Genomic DNA, 20,605 nt, shown 5'->3' on the forward strand with positions numbered 1-20,605 from the left:
AAGCATTCTGTCGAATAAACAGGTAGTAGGTTGATCTCACATTGAAAGTGCTTTGTGGTTGGGTAGAGGGATATTGCTGCATTTGAAAGGGGGTCTCATAGTGCCAGCATAAGGTAATAAATAACAGCTTTTCAGGATTGTTTCTTAGATGCCCCTATTCCGTGTTTCTATAGTTAGAAAGTAAAAGATTAACTTTCTTGATTACATGTTTGTAAGAAGTTTGATTTTCTTGCATTGGTGACTCTGCTTACTTCACCTTTTTTGGTCATATCTGTATAAATATCCATGTCCAAAAAAAGAAATATAGAATTATTTTTCACAAGTGACACAAATACTGTATAATCAAACTGTGTTATTCTTATTTTGGTAAGGTACAGAACACTTTTTTTCCCTACCACACGTGAACTTTTTCCAAAATTCATTTCTTATACAACTGTTACTTACAAGGTTGGCTCCTGCATTGTTTCATTTCAGGGTGCAAAAACCTCTCTTCTAATTTCTGGTTGATTCCTGAGTTTCATCTAAGATACTTCAGTTCTCAAGTTAAAACTTAGGTTAAAATGCAATGTCTCCATGAAGGAGTTGTAGAAGTCACATTTCCACATCATCCGAACACAGAAAGTGAAGCTTGAGGGCTCTCAAGATACCATCACCTCACAATTTTGCCTACAGTCAGACTTGAATTAAATTAAATGTTTACTGATCAATACTCATTTGATCTTCTTCCCCATCCTTACCTCAGATGATGATTATGCTTTCAGTTTTACTGAGAAATTAAAGCAGTCAGAGGACAAATTCTCCAAACTCCCACCACTATGTCTTCCTGCATTTGCACCTTTTGAGATGAACTTTCCATGCCCTGGGTCAGTTCAAAGTCTTCCACTGTCCCCTCTTGCCTACTTAAAGATGTTGCTTGCAGTGCTACTCTGTTTCTCTACAGCATCAATTTCCCCTTCACTGTTGGAAATTCTCTATTGGAAGCTGTCATTTCTCCCATCTATAAGAGAACCCTCTTTTGACTCACTTGTACCTCTAGCTACAGCCCTAAAAGCTTGTCTGTACCTAATGTTTTGGATTTTGTTCCTAAGATTTTCTTTCAAACCTACTCCAGTAAGGCTTTTGCCCTAAGTGCCACCAAAACTTTTCTTGTCAAAGTTACCTATGATCTCATAGTGCTTACCCCCTCCTTCTTGGAAACCTTTCTTTCTTGGCTTCTGGATACCATTCTTTTCTGGTTTTACCTGTGTCTCTTGATGTATTTTCCTTTGCTCATATCTCTCCATCTCCTAAACTATAGTCATTGTGCGCCTCAGGGCTTGGTTCCTGGAGATATTTCTCTCTCTGCCTAGCTCACCATGTCTCTCTCCCTCTTGCTCTGTCTCTCTGTGTCATCTGTGCTCACTTTTTTGATGGACTCCTCTAATTGCATGGCTTTACATGCTATTTATATGCTAATATCTTCCAATTTTTCTTTCTCAGCTCTGTCCTCACCCCTGAGCTCCATGTACTCAACTGCCTACTGACATCACCCGTTGGATGTCTGTAAGCTTCTCAAAACTAACAATCCAAAGCTAAGCTCCTACTCTCTTAAGCCATCCCCATCCCTCACTCTAGTTCCTCTGGCCAAAACCCATAAAGTTCATCCATGCCTCCTCTCCTTCTTTTACAATCCACGTTAGATCTATCCCCAAATCATGTTGACTGTGCCTTTAAAATTATATTCAGAAGCCTGCTTCTTCTTACCCCGTCCCTTGCTGTTCTTCTGTGAACCACCGTTGCCTCATCCTGGGTGCAGTAGGCTTCTGCCCCCTTATCCTTGCCATCTGTTCTCCATACAGCAGGCAAAGGGATTCTTTAAACATGTAACTCAGCACTCTGCAATGGCTATCTGTCTCACCAAGAGTAAAAGCCAGAGTCCTTTCAAGGTCCTGCATGATTTAGATGCCCCTGTTCCCCACAGTGGCCTCTTCAGTAATCTGCTGCCTCACTTGCATCCAGCCACATGGACTCCTCACTGTTCCCTGAACATGCCAGGCGAATTTCTGCTTCATGGCCTTCGTACTTGGTGTGCTATCTGCCTGGAATGTTCCTCCCTCAGATATCTGTATGGCTCACCTTCTTGCTGACTTCAGGTTTTTACTCAAATATTTTATAGAGACACCTTTCTCTAAAATTGCAGCTGTTCTGCCACCCCCTCCAAATTTTCTGTCCCACCTTCTGGGCATTATTTTTCTCATTGGCAGTTTTTACTATCTCAAATCCTTTATGTTTTACTTATTAATTCTGTACCCCCACTACAATTTAACTTTCACAAAGGCAGTGTTTTTTAATTTAGCAACAGCTTCTCACTTCCTTCATCTCCTTACACAGTACAAGTCAGACTTACATTTTAGATTTAATTAAACATTGTTGAATGTTTTCACTGTCCTAGCACTGTGTCAGGCACATTTGCACTTTTAGTTTAATTTTCCCAGGTTACCTTTGACATAAACATTGTGATTCCAATTTTGCAGATGAAAAACCAGGATATGGTGTCTTTTCTACAGATAATCATAGATAACGGAATGGGGCTTTAAACTCTAGACCTCTAATTGCATGTTATGTACTTTTCTAATATGCCATGCTGTGGACTAATCCACTTTTTAAAAAATTAATTAATTAATTATTTTTGGCTGCATTGGGTCTTTGTTGCTGTGTGCAGGCTTTCTCTAGTTGCAGTGAGTGGGGACTACTCTTTGTTGTGGTGCGTGGGCTTCTCCTTGTTGCAGAGCACGGACTCCAGGTGCGCGGGCTTCAGTAGTTGTGACTCACGGGCTCCATAGTTGTGGCTCGCGGGCTCTAGAGTGCAGGCTCAGTAGTTGTGGCACACGGGCTTAGTTGGTCCATGGCATGTGGGATCTTTCCAGAACAGAGCTTGAACCCGTGTCCCCTGCATTGGCAGGCAGATTCTTAACCACTGCACCACCAGGGAAGTCCCGAGTAATCCACTTTTAAAAGAATGAGTTTGCTTTCGAAAGGGGAATTGAAAAGGACTGTCCTTGTCTGTCCTTTGCCATCTAAATTCTCACCCACCCCATCTTCTGTCTTATTTCTCTGTAGCCACTACTGAGGACATTCCATTCTCTTAATCAAAATTATGAGGCCCCGGATTTCCTGTGAGTTACCCTCGTTTATTTTACCTCTGATCACTTCTTCAAATTTTGAACGGTCATAAAGGCACAAGTCATATCTTTCGGAGAAGGTATTCAAAGATAAGAGCAGTGAGACAGAATAGGACGGGAGAACTTGGTAGGAAGTTCAGGGAATTTCTCTCTCTGATGCTTGAACTAACTCAGAGGCCACCAGGAAACAACAGAGAAGTGCTGAGCCAAAAATGAGTTTGGAGCAAAGGGGCTGAGAATATCTAAGAACCAAAGCCTAATCTGAGAGGAAACTGTCTTGGCTGAAGCCCAAGACTCAAACCCAAGCAATTGTATGACTGCAGTGTAAGTAGTAGAGATATTCTTGCTTTCTTTGGCGCCAAAGAGTCTCGTTACTTGTAATCTCATTATTCTTTCATGGTTTAACTTTTTTTTTCTTTTATAAATTTATTTATTTAATTTATTTATTTTTGGCTGCGTTGGGTCTTGTTGCATGCGGACTTTCTCTAGTTGCAGTGAGCAGGGGCTACTCTTCCTTGTGGTGTGCGGGCTTCTCCTTGCGGTGGCTTCTCTTGTTGCAGAGCATGTGCTCTAGGTGCATGGGCTTCAGCAGTTGTGGCTCGTGGGCTCAGTAGTTGTGGCTCATGGGCTCTAGAGCGCAGGCTCAGTAACTGTGGCATACGGGCTTAGTTGCTCCACAGCACGTGGGATCTTCCCCGACCAGAGCTCTAACCCGTGTCCTCTGCATTGGCAGGTGGATTCTTAACCACTGTGCTACCAGGGAAGCCCCATGGCTGAACTTTTAATGTAAACCGTTTGTTTCCCCATCTGTAAAACAAGATAGTGGGGACGGGTGATTCCATAAGAGTGCCTTTAACGTTTAAATTCTGTGATTTTAAGACCACTGCATTATTCCAGTCGATTTTGACTCTAGACCTAGTGATAATTAGACCTCTTTTTTACTGTGTAAGGTTTACTTTAAAATAATAGTTTATATACTAAAGAATCACTGAAGTACTTTTGGATAAAAGTTAAAATGGTTTAAAAATCAGTTTTATTTCTTATTGAGATTGACGGACAACGTCACCTTAAAAATGACAACACAGACTGAGTGTTCTTCCAAAGTAACTGGGGCTGGAACATCTTCATGGGTTCTTAAATAATGGTGATTTTTTTCCTTAATGTAAATGAACTATTTCATGGCACGTATATATCTTCCAAAATCAAATCAGTCTTTTCTCAAAATGCTGAACTGATCTTAATAGTTTCTTAAGTAAAACAGAATTAGAAAGGAAATCTATCCGTCCCCTAATGGCATATATTACTTCCAAAGCAAATACATTTCTTTTCCTTACTGTCTCTCTTTGATTGAGACTAGTTTAAATGATTAATTCTTCTCATTTGGCAGGGTTTTTGCAATTTACTTGAAATGTTTCCTAGTATTTTTTCCTCAACTGTTTTTTACACCTTTTCCCTCTTTTTTTGGCTTATCAAAATCTTGCTGTGCCTACTATAATTATTATAAAAAGATTAATAATGAATCAAGCAGCCAAGCTCGTGTCCATTGTGAAAGAATTTACCCAGTTATTTTTTTTTGCTTTAAATATGTCTTAAGAGGCTTATTTTCATATTCATATTTGTATCCATTTTTAAATGTTTGCTGAAGTTCATCTGTTTATCAATGAACTCTATGAAGAAAGAAGACATTGTATTATAGATTAATTTTCTCCTACCTTCATAATTAATAAGCCTTGGACACGTGATTATTTAAACAGCATAAGAAAGACAGGGGTACTCAAATTTAAAATGCTTCTTTTTAAAGAAAGCTAGAGAGTCTGTTCTTTAGCCCTGAACAATCAGTGTGTTTCCTGATTGCAGAGTCAGGAAATACTTTACTTTTGAAGCAATAACGGTTATTCCCGGGAAGTTTTATAATTGGCTGCTCAGTGATAACATCGACTTGAACAAATGCAGCAAAATTACTGCTGGCTTATCTGGAATGAAAGAGAACTTCTTAAGTGCGACAGAGAGCTAATACTAAGGATTACATCAGTTTGGCATATTCACTGCTCTTGGAGGACGACTCCAAATTTCAGCTTGCTTCCTGACCAAAGGTATCTTTCCTTTGTGCTTTTTCAGTATCCAGACTTCTTTCCCTTGGGTTTGCTTAGGACTTTAAACATCAGTGTGTGGTACTTGTAGAATTTATTTCCTTGTGAAGTCAGGTGAAGTGTAGTTTTTACAATACCATTGGATTTCTTGGAATGTGATAACTAATTATGATAATTAATTAATGAGAAACAACAGCCTGACATCCAGGAATCTAGTGGCAATTTTTCTTTTCTCTAGAGTGAGGAATTGCTTTAATGTCTGAATTTTGATACTTGAACTTATATTCTTTTAGTGAGATCACTGAAGGTGTAAGGACAGAATACTAGCTAAAGGTGGCCCTGTGCTTTTTCTGAATATCATGAGGCATTTGAAAAAAGCCCCATTTATTTTATCGCTTGTTGAAATTGGTTATTGTGTGTCAATGGAAGTGAATAATGTCAATGACTTACAATATTTCTGGCTTAATAATAGAGATGATTTTCCATCTTCTTTTATTTATTTATTTATTATTTTATTATTATTATTATTTTTTGCGGTATGCGGGCCTCTCACTGCTGTGGCCTCCTCTCCCATCGCAGAGCACAGGCTCCGGACGCGCAGGCTCAATGGCCGTGGCTCACGGGCCCAGCCGATCCGCGGCATGTGGGATCCTCCTGGACCGGGGCACAAACCCGTGTCCCCTGCATCGGCAGGCGGACTCTCAACCACTGCGCCACCAGGGAAGCCCCCTTCCATCTTCTTTTATTTTGTTCCTATATTGACATCAATGCTAAAATAAACCCATAGAAATTTGGATTTAGGTGAGATCTTGTTGAGCATCTTTCTCATCCCTTACTTTACTGGCAAGGAAACTCTAGAAAGCAGAATGACACAAATTCCTGGCAGATCAGGGGAGAGAGAAGAAATCTCTTAATTCCTGGGTAGAGGGATCATTAACTCCCTTTTCATTATTGTTATTTTGTGTTAAAATTATATGCTGCCATACAATAAAAACTTTGCCTTGAATTGGCATTGAATTTTCATCAGACTCTGTGAGACGTAGGCAGATTCTAAGCAGTTGTATTATTCATAGCCAGAGTACTAATAACTAGAGTACGAACCCCGAGCGTGTAGCTTGAGGTGTCTCCTAGCGTCTGAAGACATTCTTGCAACACACATTCACTTCCTAGTTGGGGTGAGCACTGAGCAGAGTGGAAAGCCTCAGCTCTCTATTCTGAGGAGTGCCAGATCTCTCTTGTGTTATCAACAGGAATTTACTAACCCCATCTCAATCCTGGAGAGCTTTCATCAGGGTTCTAGGTGGTTGTTCACTCTTTGTATATTTTTGTTTGCTGACAACTGTCACTCAGTTTTTTCTGAGCACAGAATTCTCTCCCAGTGGTCATATGGAAGAACTCTAGTAAGACACAAAATCACCACAACTCAGTCTTTCACTTAGGAGCTTATAGCATTAACGGTAAAGAGAAAAAAAGACGTTGAAAGATGTGATACATGCAAGGAGTCAAATTCATTCAAAAACACATCTAAATCAAAATCTAAATATATGTCAGTTAACACTGTCCTATAGGAGAATAGTGTTTTACCAAAATGTCTTGTGTATGTGCAAGTACTGGATAGAGATTTTTTTTTTTTTTTAAACCCAAACTCCTGAATTGGTTTCAGGGAAGCATTTTTTTAAAAATTATTTATTTATTTATTTATGTTATTTTTGGCTGTGTTGGGTCTTCGTTTCTGTGCGAGGGCTTTCTCTAGTTGCGGCAAGTGGGGTCCACTCTTCATTGCGGTATGCGGGCCTCTCACTATCGCGGCCTCTCTTGTTGTGGAGCACAGGCTCCAGACGCGCAGGCTCAGTAGTTGTGGTTCACGGGCCTAGTTGCTCCGCGGCATGTGGGATCTTCCCAGACCAGGGCTCGAACCCTGCATTGGCAGGCAGATTCTCAACCACTGCATCACCAGGGAAGCCCCTGGATAGAGATTTTGTGTTTCTCTTGTGTTGCTTCTGATTGATCTCAAATAAATGTCTCAAGAAGTTTTCATGGTTCTCTGATAACTCAGTTTCCCACTGTGGATATTCTACTGTCCTTTCTTTATCAGTGTGTCCCTTCTGGTATGGGCTCTGAGTGTGTAGGCAGGGGCTGTATAATGTTAACTTACATGTGTGTCTTCCACTTATAAGCAAAAACAGAGCTGAATGTTGTTAGATCAGTTTCACAGGCCAGCCTCTTTGCAGGTCATTGAAAGCTGCGTTTAGTCATGACCTGAGAGAAGATATTAAAGGCAACTAGAATCTATGTTTTATGGTGCAGTTAACAATTCAGATTATTGGAAGATTAAATTACCTACTCAGTTTAGTCAAGATGATAAGCTTTGCTTCTATGAACTGGGTCATTAACTGAATTATATTTAGGTATTGAGCTTCTACCTGTGGTCACAGGGAAATGTCCTGTGAGACTATAGGAATTCAGCCACTAATCAGTTCTTCACATAACAGCTCTCAATGAGAAAAAGTACAAACTTATAATATAGAGGAATTGATACAACTAAGGTCAAACTGACTTTATTTTCAGTCTTGATAGAATTAACTCTAATACTCATTAAAATATTTGTGACAAGATCAAAATTCTACAGGTTCAAAAAAAATCCTACAGATAATATTTCTTATTCTGCACTCCATAGAGACACTTTGGAAATTTAGGTGCACTAGGGTTGTAAAATCAGATGAAAAGTATTTAACGAAATATGGTTAGTGAGGAAGGAGGGAGCCATCTGTTTTAGGGTTTTGCCTAACCCACAAGAATCATTGTACTTTTTGCAGGGTTGAATGTCTAGGTCAGTCTCCATAGCTTTGGCCCTTGTCAGACACTAAGGCAAAAACAAAATGACAGAGGTCTAAGGTTGTTGATCATGTGTTAGTACAAAGCATCTGACTTCCCTGGAGATATGTCAAATGTTCGGGGTGAGTCATTGAACCTATAGCATTTGGACTTTATTCTTTCATAGGAAATGCTCTACTAGCAAGCTGAAAGTCTTGTGATTTTTAAACTGTGAACGTTCTGGCAGTATATCCCAAAGAATTATGTGAAAGAGAAGAAATTCTGGTTTTAGAATTGGTGCTAGAATATTGGAAGAAATACCTTGTATGTCTGAATGTGAAGCAACCCTGCATATAAGATGATCTCTCTTTTCCAAAGGTAGAAATTACCAAAAAAAGTTTTTTCCCCCCAGTCCACATATTGAGGATCTACTTTGTACCAGGACTTACTCTAGGCTTTGGGGATACAAGGAAAAAATGTGGGAAGAGAAACAGAAATCACCACCCTCCTAGGGCTTACATTCTAGCAAATCAGTTACACAGAATGTTAAAAGAGGTAAGTGCTATAGAGAGTAATAAAATGGGGGAAAATTCCGGGGGAATGCTGGCTGTGTCAGAGTGTGTCTCTGTGTGTGTGTGTTTTGGTTTAGGGGATGGATGTTGCCTCAAGGTGACATTAGAGCATGGATTTAAACGAGATGAGGAGGGAGCCGTCCAGTTATCTGGGGGCGGACTTGGAGTTCAGAGACCTTGAGGGAGGAGTCTGCCTGGCATGTTCAAAGAGTAGCCAGGAAGCGAGTGGGGCTGGAGCAGAGTGAGTGAGAGAGGGTTGCTGGGAGGAGTAAGGTCAGAGGAAACGAGGTGAGAAGGAAAAGACGAAATCCAGGTCGACTGTTGAAGGTCACATGGAAGATGTGTAGCCACAGCGCACATTTAATCTATATGTATGTCAAATGCAGAGGGTGAGGGCCCTGTAGGACATTGTAGGGATTTTGTCTTTTACTCTTAATGAAATGGGGAGCTTGGAGGATTTGCAGATGAGCAACATGACAAGTTTAAAAAGGAATCCTTTCTACTTTTGAGAGTAGATTGAAGGGGGCAAGGGACACCAGTTAAAAGATTATTGCAGAAAACCAGATGAGAGATAATGAGTTGTATTTCATTTTGTATGAATGTACCATCTTTTGTTCATCCTTTCACTTTTTTCTTCAGTTTTATTGAGATATAAGCGACATACAGCATTGTATTTAGTTCAAGGAGTGCAACTTAATGATTTGATACATGTATATATTGCAAAATGATTACCATAAGTTTAATTAACATCACTCACTTCACATGGTTATAAATTTTTTTTTCTTGTGAGAACTTTTAAGATCTACTCTCTTAGCAAGTTTCAAATATACAATATAGTATTATTAACTCTAGCCACCATGCTGTACATTACATCCCCAAAACTTATTTATCTTACAACTGGAAGTTTGTACCTTTTTACTACCTTCATCCATTCCCATTCCTCCCTCCCCTGCCTCTGGCAATCACCAATCTGTTCTCTTTATCTATGAGGTTTTTTTTTTTAAGATTCCGCATATAAGTGAGATCATACAGTATTTACCTTTCTCAGTCTGACTTATTTCAGTTAGCATAATGCCCTCAAGGTCCATCCATGTTGTCGTAAGTGGCAGGATTTCCTTTTTTATGGCTAAATAATATTTATCACAGTTTCTTTATCCATTCATCTTTTGACGGACATTTAGGTGGACTTAGATTGTTTCCGTGTCTTGACTATTGTGAATAATGCTGTGATGAACATGAGGGTGCAGGTGTCTTTTCGAGAGAGTGATTTTGTTTCTCTTGAATATATACCCAGAAGTGGAATTGCTGGATGATATGGTAGATCTATTTTTAATATTTTAGGAACCTCCATACTGTTTTCCATAGTGACTGCACCAATTTACATTCCTACCAACAATGCACAAGGGTTTCCTTTTTCCCACATCCTCCCCCAGTACTTGTTACATCTTGTCTTTTTGATGATAGTCATCCTGTCAAGTGTAAGGTGATATTTTATCGTGGTTTTCCCTGACAATTAGTGAGCATTCACTTGTCGATGAATATTTGGGTTGTTTCCAGTTTTGGGGTATCGTGACTAAGGCATCTATGAATATTTGTGTACAAGCCGTTTTTTTTTTTTTTTTTTTTTGCGGTACGCGGGCCTCTCACTGTTGTGGCCTCTCCCGTTGCGGAGCACAGGCTCCGGACGCGCAGGCTCAGCGGCCATGGCTCACGGGCCCAGCCGCTCCGCGGCACGTGGGATCTTCCCGGACCGGGGCACGAACCCATGTCCCTTGCATCGGCAGGCGGACTCTCAACTACTGCGCCACCAGGGAAGCCCTGTGTACAAGCCTTTTTGTGGCCATACGTTTTCAGGGCTTTCACCTAAATCTCTCGGAGTGGAATGACTGGGTTGTGAGATCTATGTTTAACTCCCAGGCAGCTGCCAAACTCCTGAGGTATCTGGGCCATTTTACATTTCTGCACACAGTGTATGAGAGGTCCTGTTGCTCCACATCCTGGCGGGTACTTTGACTTTCAAATTAATTAATTAATTTTTGGCCGCATTGGGTCTTTGTTGCCGTTCGCGGGCTTTCTCTAGTTGGGGCAAGCGGGGGCTACTCTTTGTTGCGGTGCGCGGGCTTCTCACTGCGGTGGCTTCTCTTGTTGCGGAGCACGGGCTGTAGGCGCGCTGGCTTCCGTAGTCGTGACTCGCAGACTCAGTAGTTGTGGCGCATGGGCTTAGTTGCTCTGCGGCATGTGGGATCTTCCTGGAGCAGGGCTCGAACCCGTGTCCCCTGAGTTGGCAGGCGGATTCTTAACCACTGCGCCACCAGGGAAGCCCCACTTGGACTTTTTGATGTTAGCCATTCTAATAGATATGAAATAGTATCTTCCTGTGGTCTATATTTGCATTTTCCCTGATGGCTAATGCTGGTGAGGGGTGTCTGGATTTTAACCTCTTCATCCAGAAAGTTAATTTTAGCCTCATTGTTGAAGCTTTGGTTCCTTTCAGCTGAGGCTCATAATAATTTAATTAAATAATTTATTTATCTCAGTCGTGGTTGGTACCTTAGCATGTTACACTTTATTTTTATATTTAAATTTAATTTTTAACCTTCTGATCCCTTATAATACATTTTAAAAGTACTCAAAGGTTATGTTATGATGATTTATTAAAGGTTGCAGTGGCCTGTATAGTCTCATGGTTTTGTTTTTAGGAAACGAATACATTTAAAAGGGGAAAGTATAAAAGTGATATAAAATTCCAATCTTATCCTTAAATCACTATGTCCGATAGTGTAATTTAAGTTTATGCTTTATTTTATGTAGGATCTATTACTCTCTTTATTTTATCATTTAGGATGAGCGTGCATTCTGTGATAATAACAGGTCTAGGTAAACATATACGATCTCTAAATATTCAACTGAAGTGAGGATTTTTGAATTCTGTTCCAGGTTCCCGATGTTATCAGCAGCATAAGGCAGTTATCGAAAGCTGCCATGAAAGAGGATGCCAAACCCAGCAAAGACAACGAGGACGCCTTTTACAACTCACAGAAGTTCGAGGTCTTGTACTGTGGCAAGGTGACCGTGACCCACAAGAAGGCGCCATCCAGCCTCATCGACGACTGCATCGAGAAGTTCAGCCTGCACGAGCGGCAGCGCCTGCGGGTCCAGGGCGAGCCGCGCGCCGCAGATGCCGGCGAGGACCCGGCGGTGTCGGAGGCCGAGGCGCCCGCTTCCCCCGCCGACGTTCTGTCCGAGGAAGGGGATGGCGTCAACGACACCCACCCCGTCTTCCCCGCGGCGCCCAGCCAGCCTGGGCCGTCCAGCTCTCGAGTCTGCTTCCCTGAGCGGATTTTGGAAGATTCTGGCTTTGATGAACAGCAGGAGTTCCGGTCTCGGTGCAGCAGCGTCACCGGTGTCCTGCAAAGGAAAGTTCAGGAGAACAGCCAGAAAACGCAGCCGCGGAGGAGGCATGCCAGCGCTCCCAGCCACGTCCAGCCCTCGGATTCGGAGAAGAACAGAACGATGCTGTTTCAGGTGCTGCCCTGGCCGCGCGCTCTCGGGGTGTTTCCCCATTCTTTGCTAGACGGCAGCAGCCGGGCGGCCAGCTCTTCCCTGGTCCTCACTCTGCAAGCATCCAACCTTTCTGTCATATCCCTTGGGAAGCAGATAAGGCAGGTGGAGAAAGACAGCAAACAAAGGAAAGTTGTGAAGGGGTGAGAGGCAGACGGGGAATGTAAGAAAAAAGGGATCAGGGAAGGGAGAGGAAGAGAGATGCACTTTCAGTGCATCACGGAAAGTTGTTGGGGAAATAAGAATAGATTACTCTTAGCATCACCAGCATTTGCCTTAGGTTGATTCTTAAATAAATGTTATTTTTTTAAATGACTGCAAATAGTCAATCTTATGAAGGGTTTGAAGATGTGAATCTGGGAGCGTGTGAATCTTCATGATGGAGAAAGAATTTTCTAGAGAGAAAAAAAAGAAAAGTCCAGAGACTCATAGGTGTATTTTCAGATGAGAATACACCAATTTACTCTGTCATACAAAAGAGACGGTTAAAGAAACATCATAGGCCTGATAATTTATTAGACCAGTTATTAAAATGATTTGGTGCAAGCTGTATTATAGGTGTCAAAGATGATTCTTAATTCTAAAAAGTAGTTTTTGAAAATGTCCAGTTCCACTTAAAAGAACTTAATTCTTAACAATGCCCTGTAGAGATTCTTTAATTACTCCTCAGCTTTGAAGATTAATTTGAGTTTTCCTCAGATTTGAGTTTTCTTGAAAAAAGGAGTGACTGCCCTTTTATCCCATTGCAAAGAGCCCCTGAGAAGGAAGTTGCACAGTGTACCTTGGTAAACAGTCCCAGTATGTAATCCTTGCTTGATCAGAAGTTCATGGTGGTTTTGTTCTGTTTTGTTCTTGGTAACTCTAGGCATGTAATTAAAGTGTCTATAGTCTTTCCTGTGGTGATATGTTAACTGAGTTTCCTCTCTTGTTTGGGCTACTGGATTTGTTCTTTTTCTTAGCTAGCCAGAGTCCATGTTGTTAATTTTTTCTAAATGGTTGTTTATTTAAAAATTTTTAAAATTTATCTGCCCAATTGCAAGTATATCTTTCTGTTGATCATTTGTGAGAAAGTATGATTATAAATTATAATTAAATAGTATTTTTAGAAAACATAAGGTGTGGAAAGGTTGCATCTTTTTGAAAAGAATAATTTCTAATTTGGAAAAAAAATGGTTTCTTGTAAATTAAGACCAACTTAACTTTCATGATTTCTAGATGAAAGGAAGAAATGTTTTCAGACAGCTGATGATTGGGGTTGTAGATTTGGTTGGATTGGATGTTGACACACATGTGAATATGTATGTCTGGGATACAGCATTTGAATCTGTATTATTAGTCAAATATTTAACTGTAAAGTAATATGTTAGGTTCTTGATAAGTTGAAATTAAGTGGAATATTTTTATTTTTAAGGTTGGACGGTTTGAGATAAACCTTATCAGTCCAGACACAAAATCACTTGTGCTTGAGAAGAATTTTAAAGATATCTCTTCTTGTTCCCAGGTATGTATTGAAGTAGATTATAGTATTTGAAGAAACCAATTAAAGCTTGTTTCTAAATTAACAAAATAACTGGGCTTAAACCCCTTCAGATTTTATTCTTAAAAGCATTTCTTAAGTAGATTTGTCTTAAACTAAGAGTGTTTATGTGCTTGGATCCCTGCCAATAAGAAAATCCTGTCCAGGTTCCTCATTATCATAATCTTGTCCTCACTTTCATCAACCTGTTTCCTGGTGTCACTTCATCAAAGGGATGGAAGGAAGTTTTGGGGTGGTGAGTTCTTTAGAAAATATCTTCACAGTTAGTGTTCCTCAGAATCTTGAGCAGTAGGTCTTGTGGGCATCACTGAGTCATGTTTGCTCTTTATAGTGTAGTAGGTAAAAAAAAGAACTAGTACTTTCAAGTTTATAAATGTAAATGCTAAAGTTTGAAAAGAAGGTTTTGATATGTATCTTTGTCCTTTTACTTATTTTTAATTCTCATATTACGTATTTGAAAGTTTAAAAAATAATCTATACAACTATGTGTGTTCAAGATCATATTAGGCACAGCGTCCTAAGTACCATAGTAATAATTTAGAATATCTATATAATTGTTAGAGCTACCTAAACGTATGGCAAACCTAGAAAGAATTTCCGAGGATGTTGGAGTAGAGGGAGTACCTAAAGCTGAATATGGGAAAGTTAAAAATGCAAGGATGCCTCTGAGGAGGTCCCTGGGATAGAGAAGCAGTAACGTCTTTCCTAGCAATGTACCTTAGGTATACCTTCAGGGGCCTGGATCTTGCCAAGGCCCTTTCCTATATTTTAATGTTGAAAAATAGACTGACTTTTTCTTGTTTTTAAGTTTTAATTTTGGAGTTCGCATTGCCATAGGTATGATATCCCCACGTTCTTCCCTTTGAAAATGATAAGCTTTTGTACATCTTGTGTGGTTTCACTTCTAGTATTTTGTTTCAATATTTGTTCTGTTTTATGGAGACATAAAATTATATTGTGAACATAAAATTTTTCTACTCTAGTAGTTTAGAGAGGCAGCATCTGACTAGAGGGAGAATATAGTGCAAATTTCTGAATTCCTACTTAAAGGACAAAAAATGTGGTAGAAGGATTATTCACTTTAACAAAGTATTTATTAAGCATTCTTGTAATTACATGTTTCCTGGGGGTCCCCGTGTGATCATAAGCTCTGTGAGGGCAGGTGTCTTATTCTGTAGGCCAGGGGTCCCCAACCCCCGGGCCGAGGCCTGTTAGGAACCAGGCCGCACAGCAGGGGGGGGGGGGGGGGGGGGGGGGGGGGGGGCGGGCGAGGGAGTGAGGTTTCATCTGCCGCTCCCCATTGCTCCCCATTGCTTCCCATCGCTTGCGTTACCACCTGAACCATATTTGCCCCCTCCACCCCCGTCCATGGAAAAATTGTCTTCCATGAAACTGGTCCCTGGTGCCAAAAAGTCTGGGGACCGCTGCTCTAGGGCATCAGAGAATAAGATGTGTTAAGACAGAGCTTGACGCTTAGGTGTTCAATAAATGTTGAATGAATGCTTCTACATGTTGGGCCTTATGCCAAGTACTGGGGAGAGAGTGGTGTACAAACCAGTGTACTTCCTGTTCCCCAAAGCAAGAGGAGTCATCTGAAAAGGCCGTGCCTCTCCCCCCTCTCCCCTCCCAGAAAGAAACTAGCAATGTTTCTCCCAGAAAGAAAACTAGCAATGCTCGTTGAACATCTAAAGGAAAATAAAAAGAAAGAAAGAAAGAAAAAAAAGAACCAGCAAACCAAATATATAAATCTGGCAGTTCAAACAAGATTTTTGCTTTTCCTTTTTTTTAAAGCAAGCTTTGTGTTCTAAGAATTCAGAAGAAGAATCAAACAAAAATATGAGGAAAATTTGTGCAAAGGCCTTTGATCAGAATAATTGTCAGGTTAACTTTCTGCTTCTCACTGAGTGGCCCAACTCCTGTTATTTCTTTCCACAGAATTGTACTGATAGAGGGTGGCCACATTTGGGAACAGGAGTGCTTTTTAACACATGCACACCTACAAATGTTTCTTTCTTCAAAATCGGTAGGGCTGTTTCCCTGGCAAGCATGAGGAATAAGGGAATGGTTTTCTTTACTGGAAACATTACCACTGCCCGAAAACTTGCTGAGCTAATGAGGTCCTGTGCCTTTTTCCCATTTAGTACCAAGCTAGTAAAAGATATTCTTTAATCACGAATGAGTTGTATCAGATGGAATTTACTTTCACCTCATGGATTGTAACCTCGCTCCTCCTTACTGACTTTTTTACTTTTTATCGGAGTTGATTTCCTTTTTCCATAGCCATTGGGTAGGTTGAGCTTATTATTACAAGAATAGTGGTTACTGTTTACCAAACATGCCAGGAACTAAGATATTTCTTAGTTCTAAATCTGAAAAATTTCTTAGAATAGGTACCATTACTATTATTTTATGATGAGAAATGGAACCTCAGAGATACTTTTTAGCAACACAGCACAATATCTCATACCTGGTAGATTGATTGAACGAAGACTGAAGCACAAATCTGTCTGATTCCAAAGTCTGTTTTCCTTTCTCTGGGATTCAGGTGATTGCAGGACAACTTCAAATTTTTTGTCTTCATGGCTTTTCAAAGTACTGTGCTTTCTGTTAAAATAACAAGGTGCTGTCTACTAATTGGTGTGTATGTATTCAGGGCGATCGAAATTCTCAGATGATTCAGAATTTTGTATTAAGTGTAGCTGAGGTTATTTAGCCTGTGTTCAGGAAGTACAGATTTGTGAATCTGGCTAGTTGACATCTGCAATAATTTCTTTAATGTATTCATCTTCTAACACTTGTGGCTCCTTGAATGTCTATCAATAGACAAACATTCTGGTATTTTTAATGCATGCTTTAGGGAATGGCATGCCATTTAATTAGAGTATTGTCAGTTTTAATGATTCTTAGCCTCATATAAACAAGAACAGCGTTTATAATGAATCATCAGACTGCCCGTTCAAACATGACCAATAAATTGAAAACTCCATTACTTGCAAACACTGAGTAGCGGTTTTTATTACAAGAGACAGTGGGTCATGCCATCATATTTTTCCTCTTGTGGCCCTGAGTCACAGAGTGTTTGCCAGAAACAAAAAAAACTCTGAGCTGGTCTCACCCTTTTTTATGTATCAAAAGACCACCGAATAAGTTTGCTCTGGCATTATGTCCCCTGTCACAGTACTGTGAAGGAGAAATTCATTGAAGTGTGAAAGCACAGAACTATTTCTATAGTGTTGGTTAAAAGGACATAATCCCATAAACACTGCCCTTCTTCCTTCTCTAGGGTATAAAGCATGTTGATCACTTTGGCTTTATCTGTCGGGAGTTGTCGGAGCCCGGGCTGAGCCAGTATATCTGTTACGTGTTCCAGTGTGCCAGCGAATCTCTGGTAAGTGGGGTGACTGCTGCCCACGGGCTCCTGCCCACACCTCCGGCTGATGGGAGAGTCGTCTCTGATGAACCCAAGCCTCGCAGAACGGCCATCCGTCGAAAAAGAAGAGCGCGTCTAGAAATAGGTTTCTGCCCTTTGAAACAGCACCACAACAGAAAAACAAAAACAACTTGTCCTGGTAATTTTTAAGCCTAGGTGATTTTCTTGAGTTTAACAAATCTGGAAATGTTACCAGGAGTATTTTTAAAAGGTAGGAAAAGCCTAATAACAGGAGAAGAGCTGTTACTCTTTCCATTGCTCATGTAAGAAGATAGGGAAGACCTCTGATTCTCTCAACTGCTATAACATCTCAGAGTAGATAATGCTTATTTCCTCAGGGTAGAGAACGGTTTTGTTTTTTCCTTTTTATTCCATCAGCCCCTGTCCTCATTTTAAAAATACTTTCTTTATGGTCGCATTTTAGCCTTCAATTTCTTTCTTTGGAATTTAGAAGTCAATTTTACTTTGCACCGCTCCTATCCCTCCCCCCGACCCTTAAATGGGAGCAGTTAGAGTTTAAGGAGAAATATGTAAGGCAAAGTTGGAAATAGATCTGAGTGAATAAAAATATGTTGATGTTTTCCCCTAAAACGTTTTCCATATTCTTCCACTTGTGTTATCTCTCCTAACCATTTTAACACAAACCTTTAGATATATGCATTACCATTCTTTGAAGCAGAGCATTTGCTCAGACATAAAATCCTCCCACAATGATTTTCCCCAGGGAAACACACACCACTTAGACATACAGAGTAAGCCGGGCAGCATTCTCCTCATTTTCTGTATGCACGTTGCCTTCCTTCCTGCTAACTCTTGCCTTCCACATTCCCAGTGTGGACACAGAGTTGAGGAATAATGAAGAAGTAATGAAGAAATGGGAATGAATTGGTACAAAGACACTTTCTGACTAGGGAATATAGCACTCTATCGCTAAGTTTCTTACTCAAGAGAGATCCATTTGAGTTTTGTTCTCACTCTAGATAGTTAGCCATACCAGTGAAAAATCCACCTGTTGATATCCAGGTGACCACTGTATTATAGGTTCAGTTCAGGGCTCGGGATAGAAGTTTGAGAGTTGTTATGTAAAGAATAGTTGAAGGCATGGGGCTGGATGAGCACCCAGGGGGAAGGAAAAGAGAGAAGGCCAAAGAGAACCAAGGACACAACCCTGGAAAATGCCAACCAAGAGTTGGGTAGAAAATGAGAATGTCAGGTAATCTTGCCCCTCTCCTCACCCATCCCCTGCCCAGCTCTCCTCTCCTCCTTCCCTCCTCTGTCCGTCCTCCTGTCTAAGGCTGATTCTTCCACCACGTTGCAGATCCTTGCTCTCCAACCTTTGCAAAACCTGTTGTATATCCCGTATTTTATTGTTTTGGCAGTTCCATTTACGCAACTTTCCATTTAGAAACCATAATGCGTTCTCCTGCACCATCGAGATCCACTTGTTCACCAAATCCTATAAACTCAAAGGTAGAAATGTCCCTTATATCCATCTCTCTTCCTTTTCCCCTCTGTTTGGAATTAAGTCTGGGCATTCATCTCCTTTACTAAGACTATTGCATTAGTGTCCTAACTAGTCTCCCTGCCACTGGTTTAATCTGTCATCTATCCACTTACTACCTTATGCTATATATATATTTTTTCTCACCAAATTCTCTCACTAGGGGCCAGCTTATGCCTCCTTATTAACGGACAAAATCTAGATTGTCTAGTGTGGCAGAAGGGGCTTCCTCATTCTTCTCCAGCGTTCACCAGAAAGCTTGCCCTTTCATGACTGTGTCCTCACACGTGCTATTCCGTGTCCTCAGCTGTCTCCAGGCCAGACTGCAGAAGCTGCTGTGATGACTGGTGTGATGTTGCTTTTATTTGGCTTGCTACTGAAGCAGCAGATGGTTCGTGCACAGGACACATGAGATGAAGGAAGTACATGAGAGGCGGGGCTCACAGAAATGCCTCTGAAGTTCTGAGGTCACTGTTGGCTGCATGCAGTGAGGGGTCTGCCAGTCAGTGGAGACCAGAGCCAGGGCTTGCTGCTTTCATACGGTCAGGTGGGGGATTTGATCGTGCCAGCCTCAAGGGTCCACCTGGCTGCTATACAAAGAGATTGTGTATGTCTCTATCTGTTTTCGTGTTCTCTTTCCGGCTGCTTCATTGGATGGGAAGCAGGCCTGGCTTGGCTTTGCTGTGACTTTAATCCCCTTCTCCGTCTTTGCTACTGTGTATTTTTTAGGATCCTGTTAAAAGGTCACCTCCTAGGGAAGCCTTTTCTAACGCCCTTTCTCAGGAATTGAGTCCTTTGGTTGTTCTGTTGTCAGTGCTGTCAGCACATCTTATTCATAGATCTCCGGCAGTTCCTGCAAATCCCTTATCTTATTTATTTGTTCACATAACTTTCTACTCCACTGGACTGTGAATCCTACAAGGTTAGGACTGTCCTTATGGTTGTTGTATTCACCAGTAGTTTCTAGGATAGCAGGGCTTGCTTGTTAAGTGTATTTTGAGTGATGGAGTGTGTTACTCAGAACTTCAGGCAGTCATTTTCTAGGTGCTGGTTAATCTCTGATTACTGGATAACCGACACCAAGAGGAAAACTGTAAAACCTTCTGATTTCCAATCTCTTTCAAAAGTTTTGTTTGGTTTGTATTTTTTAGTCTTTTCATTTTACCCTCATGCGTGTAGAATGAGTTTTCGAAACGGAGTCAGAGTAGAAAGTCTGGGAACACGCTGCATTTTTCCACCTTAAGAAGCTCTGTGACTAAGGCAACAGACTACACTGGCTGAGAATGTCTTCATATTACATTGAAGCTGCCTGAGAATCTTATTTTGGCATCATTATTCTTAAGAATGGGCCTATGCTGGAATCTTTGAAATCCTGTTTACTCTACTTTTATCTGTAAGCACCTTAAATGAACGGTGAGGCATCAGAACTGCAAGATAGAGGAAAAATTAAATGTACACTTCCTGTATAAAGGAGGGTGGCTCATGCAGCTGACGTTAGAGTAAAACAAACGGTCAAATATTACAGGTCTAAGCAGTATTACGATTGATGTGGCTTGGCTGTTGTGAAAGACAAAATATTGCAAAACCGCACATGCTGATTTGTCTTCTCTGAGTGCAAAAAATATATAGCTAGCATTTTCTGTTGCTTCTTTGTAGCAATTGCTATGAATTGATAAGCAGTATAGAATAGAGTTCTGATGGGCCCTGGAGGGTTACAGTGCAAGGTTTGGATGCTCTGTGCACCTCCCTCCCTCCCTCCCTTTGTCCCTCCCTCCCTTCCTTCCTTCCCTCTTTTGTAAAATATCCCAAGGCAGGTGGTTTAAACTTGTTTGACCAACCCTTGAGATTTCTGGAACATATCATTTCTGCTTTCTCCAAAAGTGATTTAAAAGGTGTGAAAAAAAATGGAAGTGACTACTATTCATAGACAAAGTGGAAC

The 20,605-nt window shown here is 40.8% G+C and overlaps 1 protein-coding gene across 2 annotated transcripts in view; it reads left to right on the top strand.

The window, feature by feature from the left end:
• TBC1D4 (TBC1 domain family member 4) overlaps positions 1–20,605 on the top strand; it is a 222,129-nt gene that overhangs the window by 129,166 nt on the left and 72,358 nt on the right. For both annotated transcript variants that reach the window (XM_027116075.1, XM_027116074.1), the window contains exons 2-4: positions 11,575–12,162; positions 13,610–13,699; positions 17,019–17,123. In XM_027116075.1, the coding sequence (XP_026971876.1) occupies positions 11,575–12,162; positions 13,610–13,699; positions 17,019–17,123 (783 nt within the window). The remainder of the gene's footprint in view (positions 1–11,574; positions 12,163–13,609; positions 13,700–17,018; positions 17,124–20,605) is intronic.

The sequence above is a fragment of the Aethalodelphis obliquidens genome, unplaced genomic scaffold (genome assembly GCF_003676395.1).
Source record: "Aethalodelphis obliquidens isolate GAN/ISIS:26980383/991018 unplaced genomic scaffold, ASM367639v1 scaffold15, whole genome shotgun sequence".
In the NCBI taxonomy this organism is placed as follows: Eukaryota; Metazoa; Chordata; class Mammalia; order Artiodactyla; family Delphinidae; genus Aethalodelphis; species Aethalodelphis obliquidens.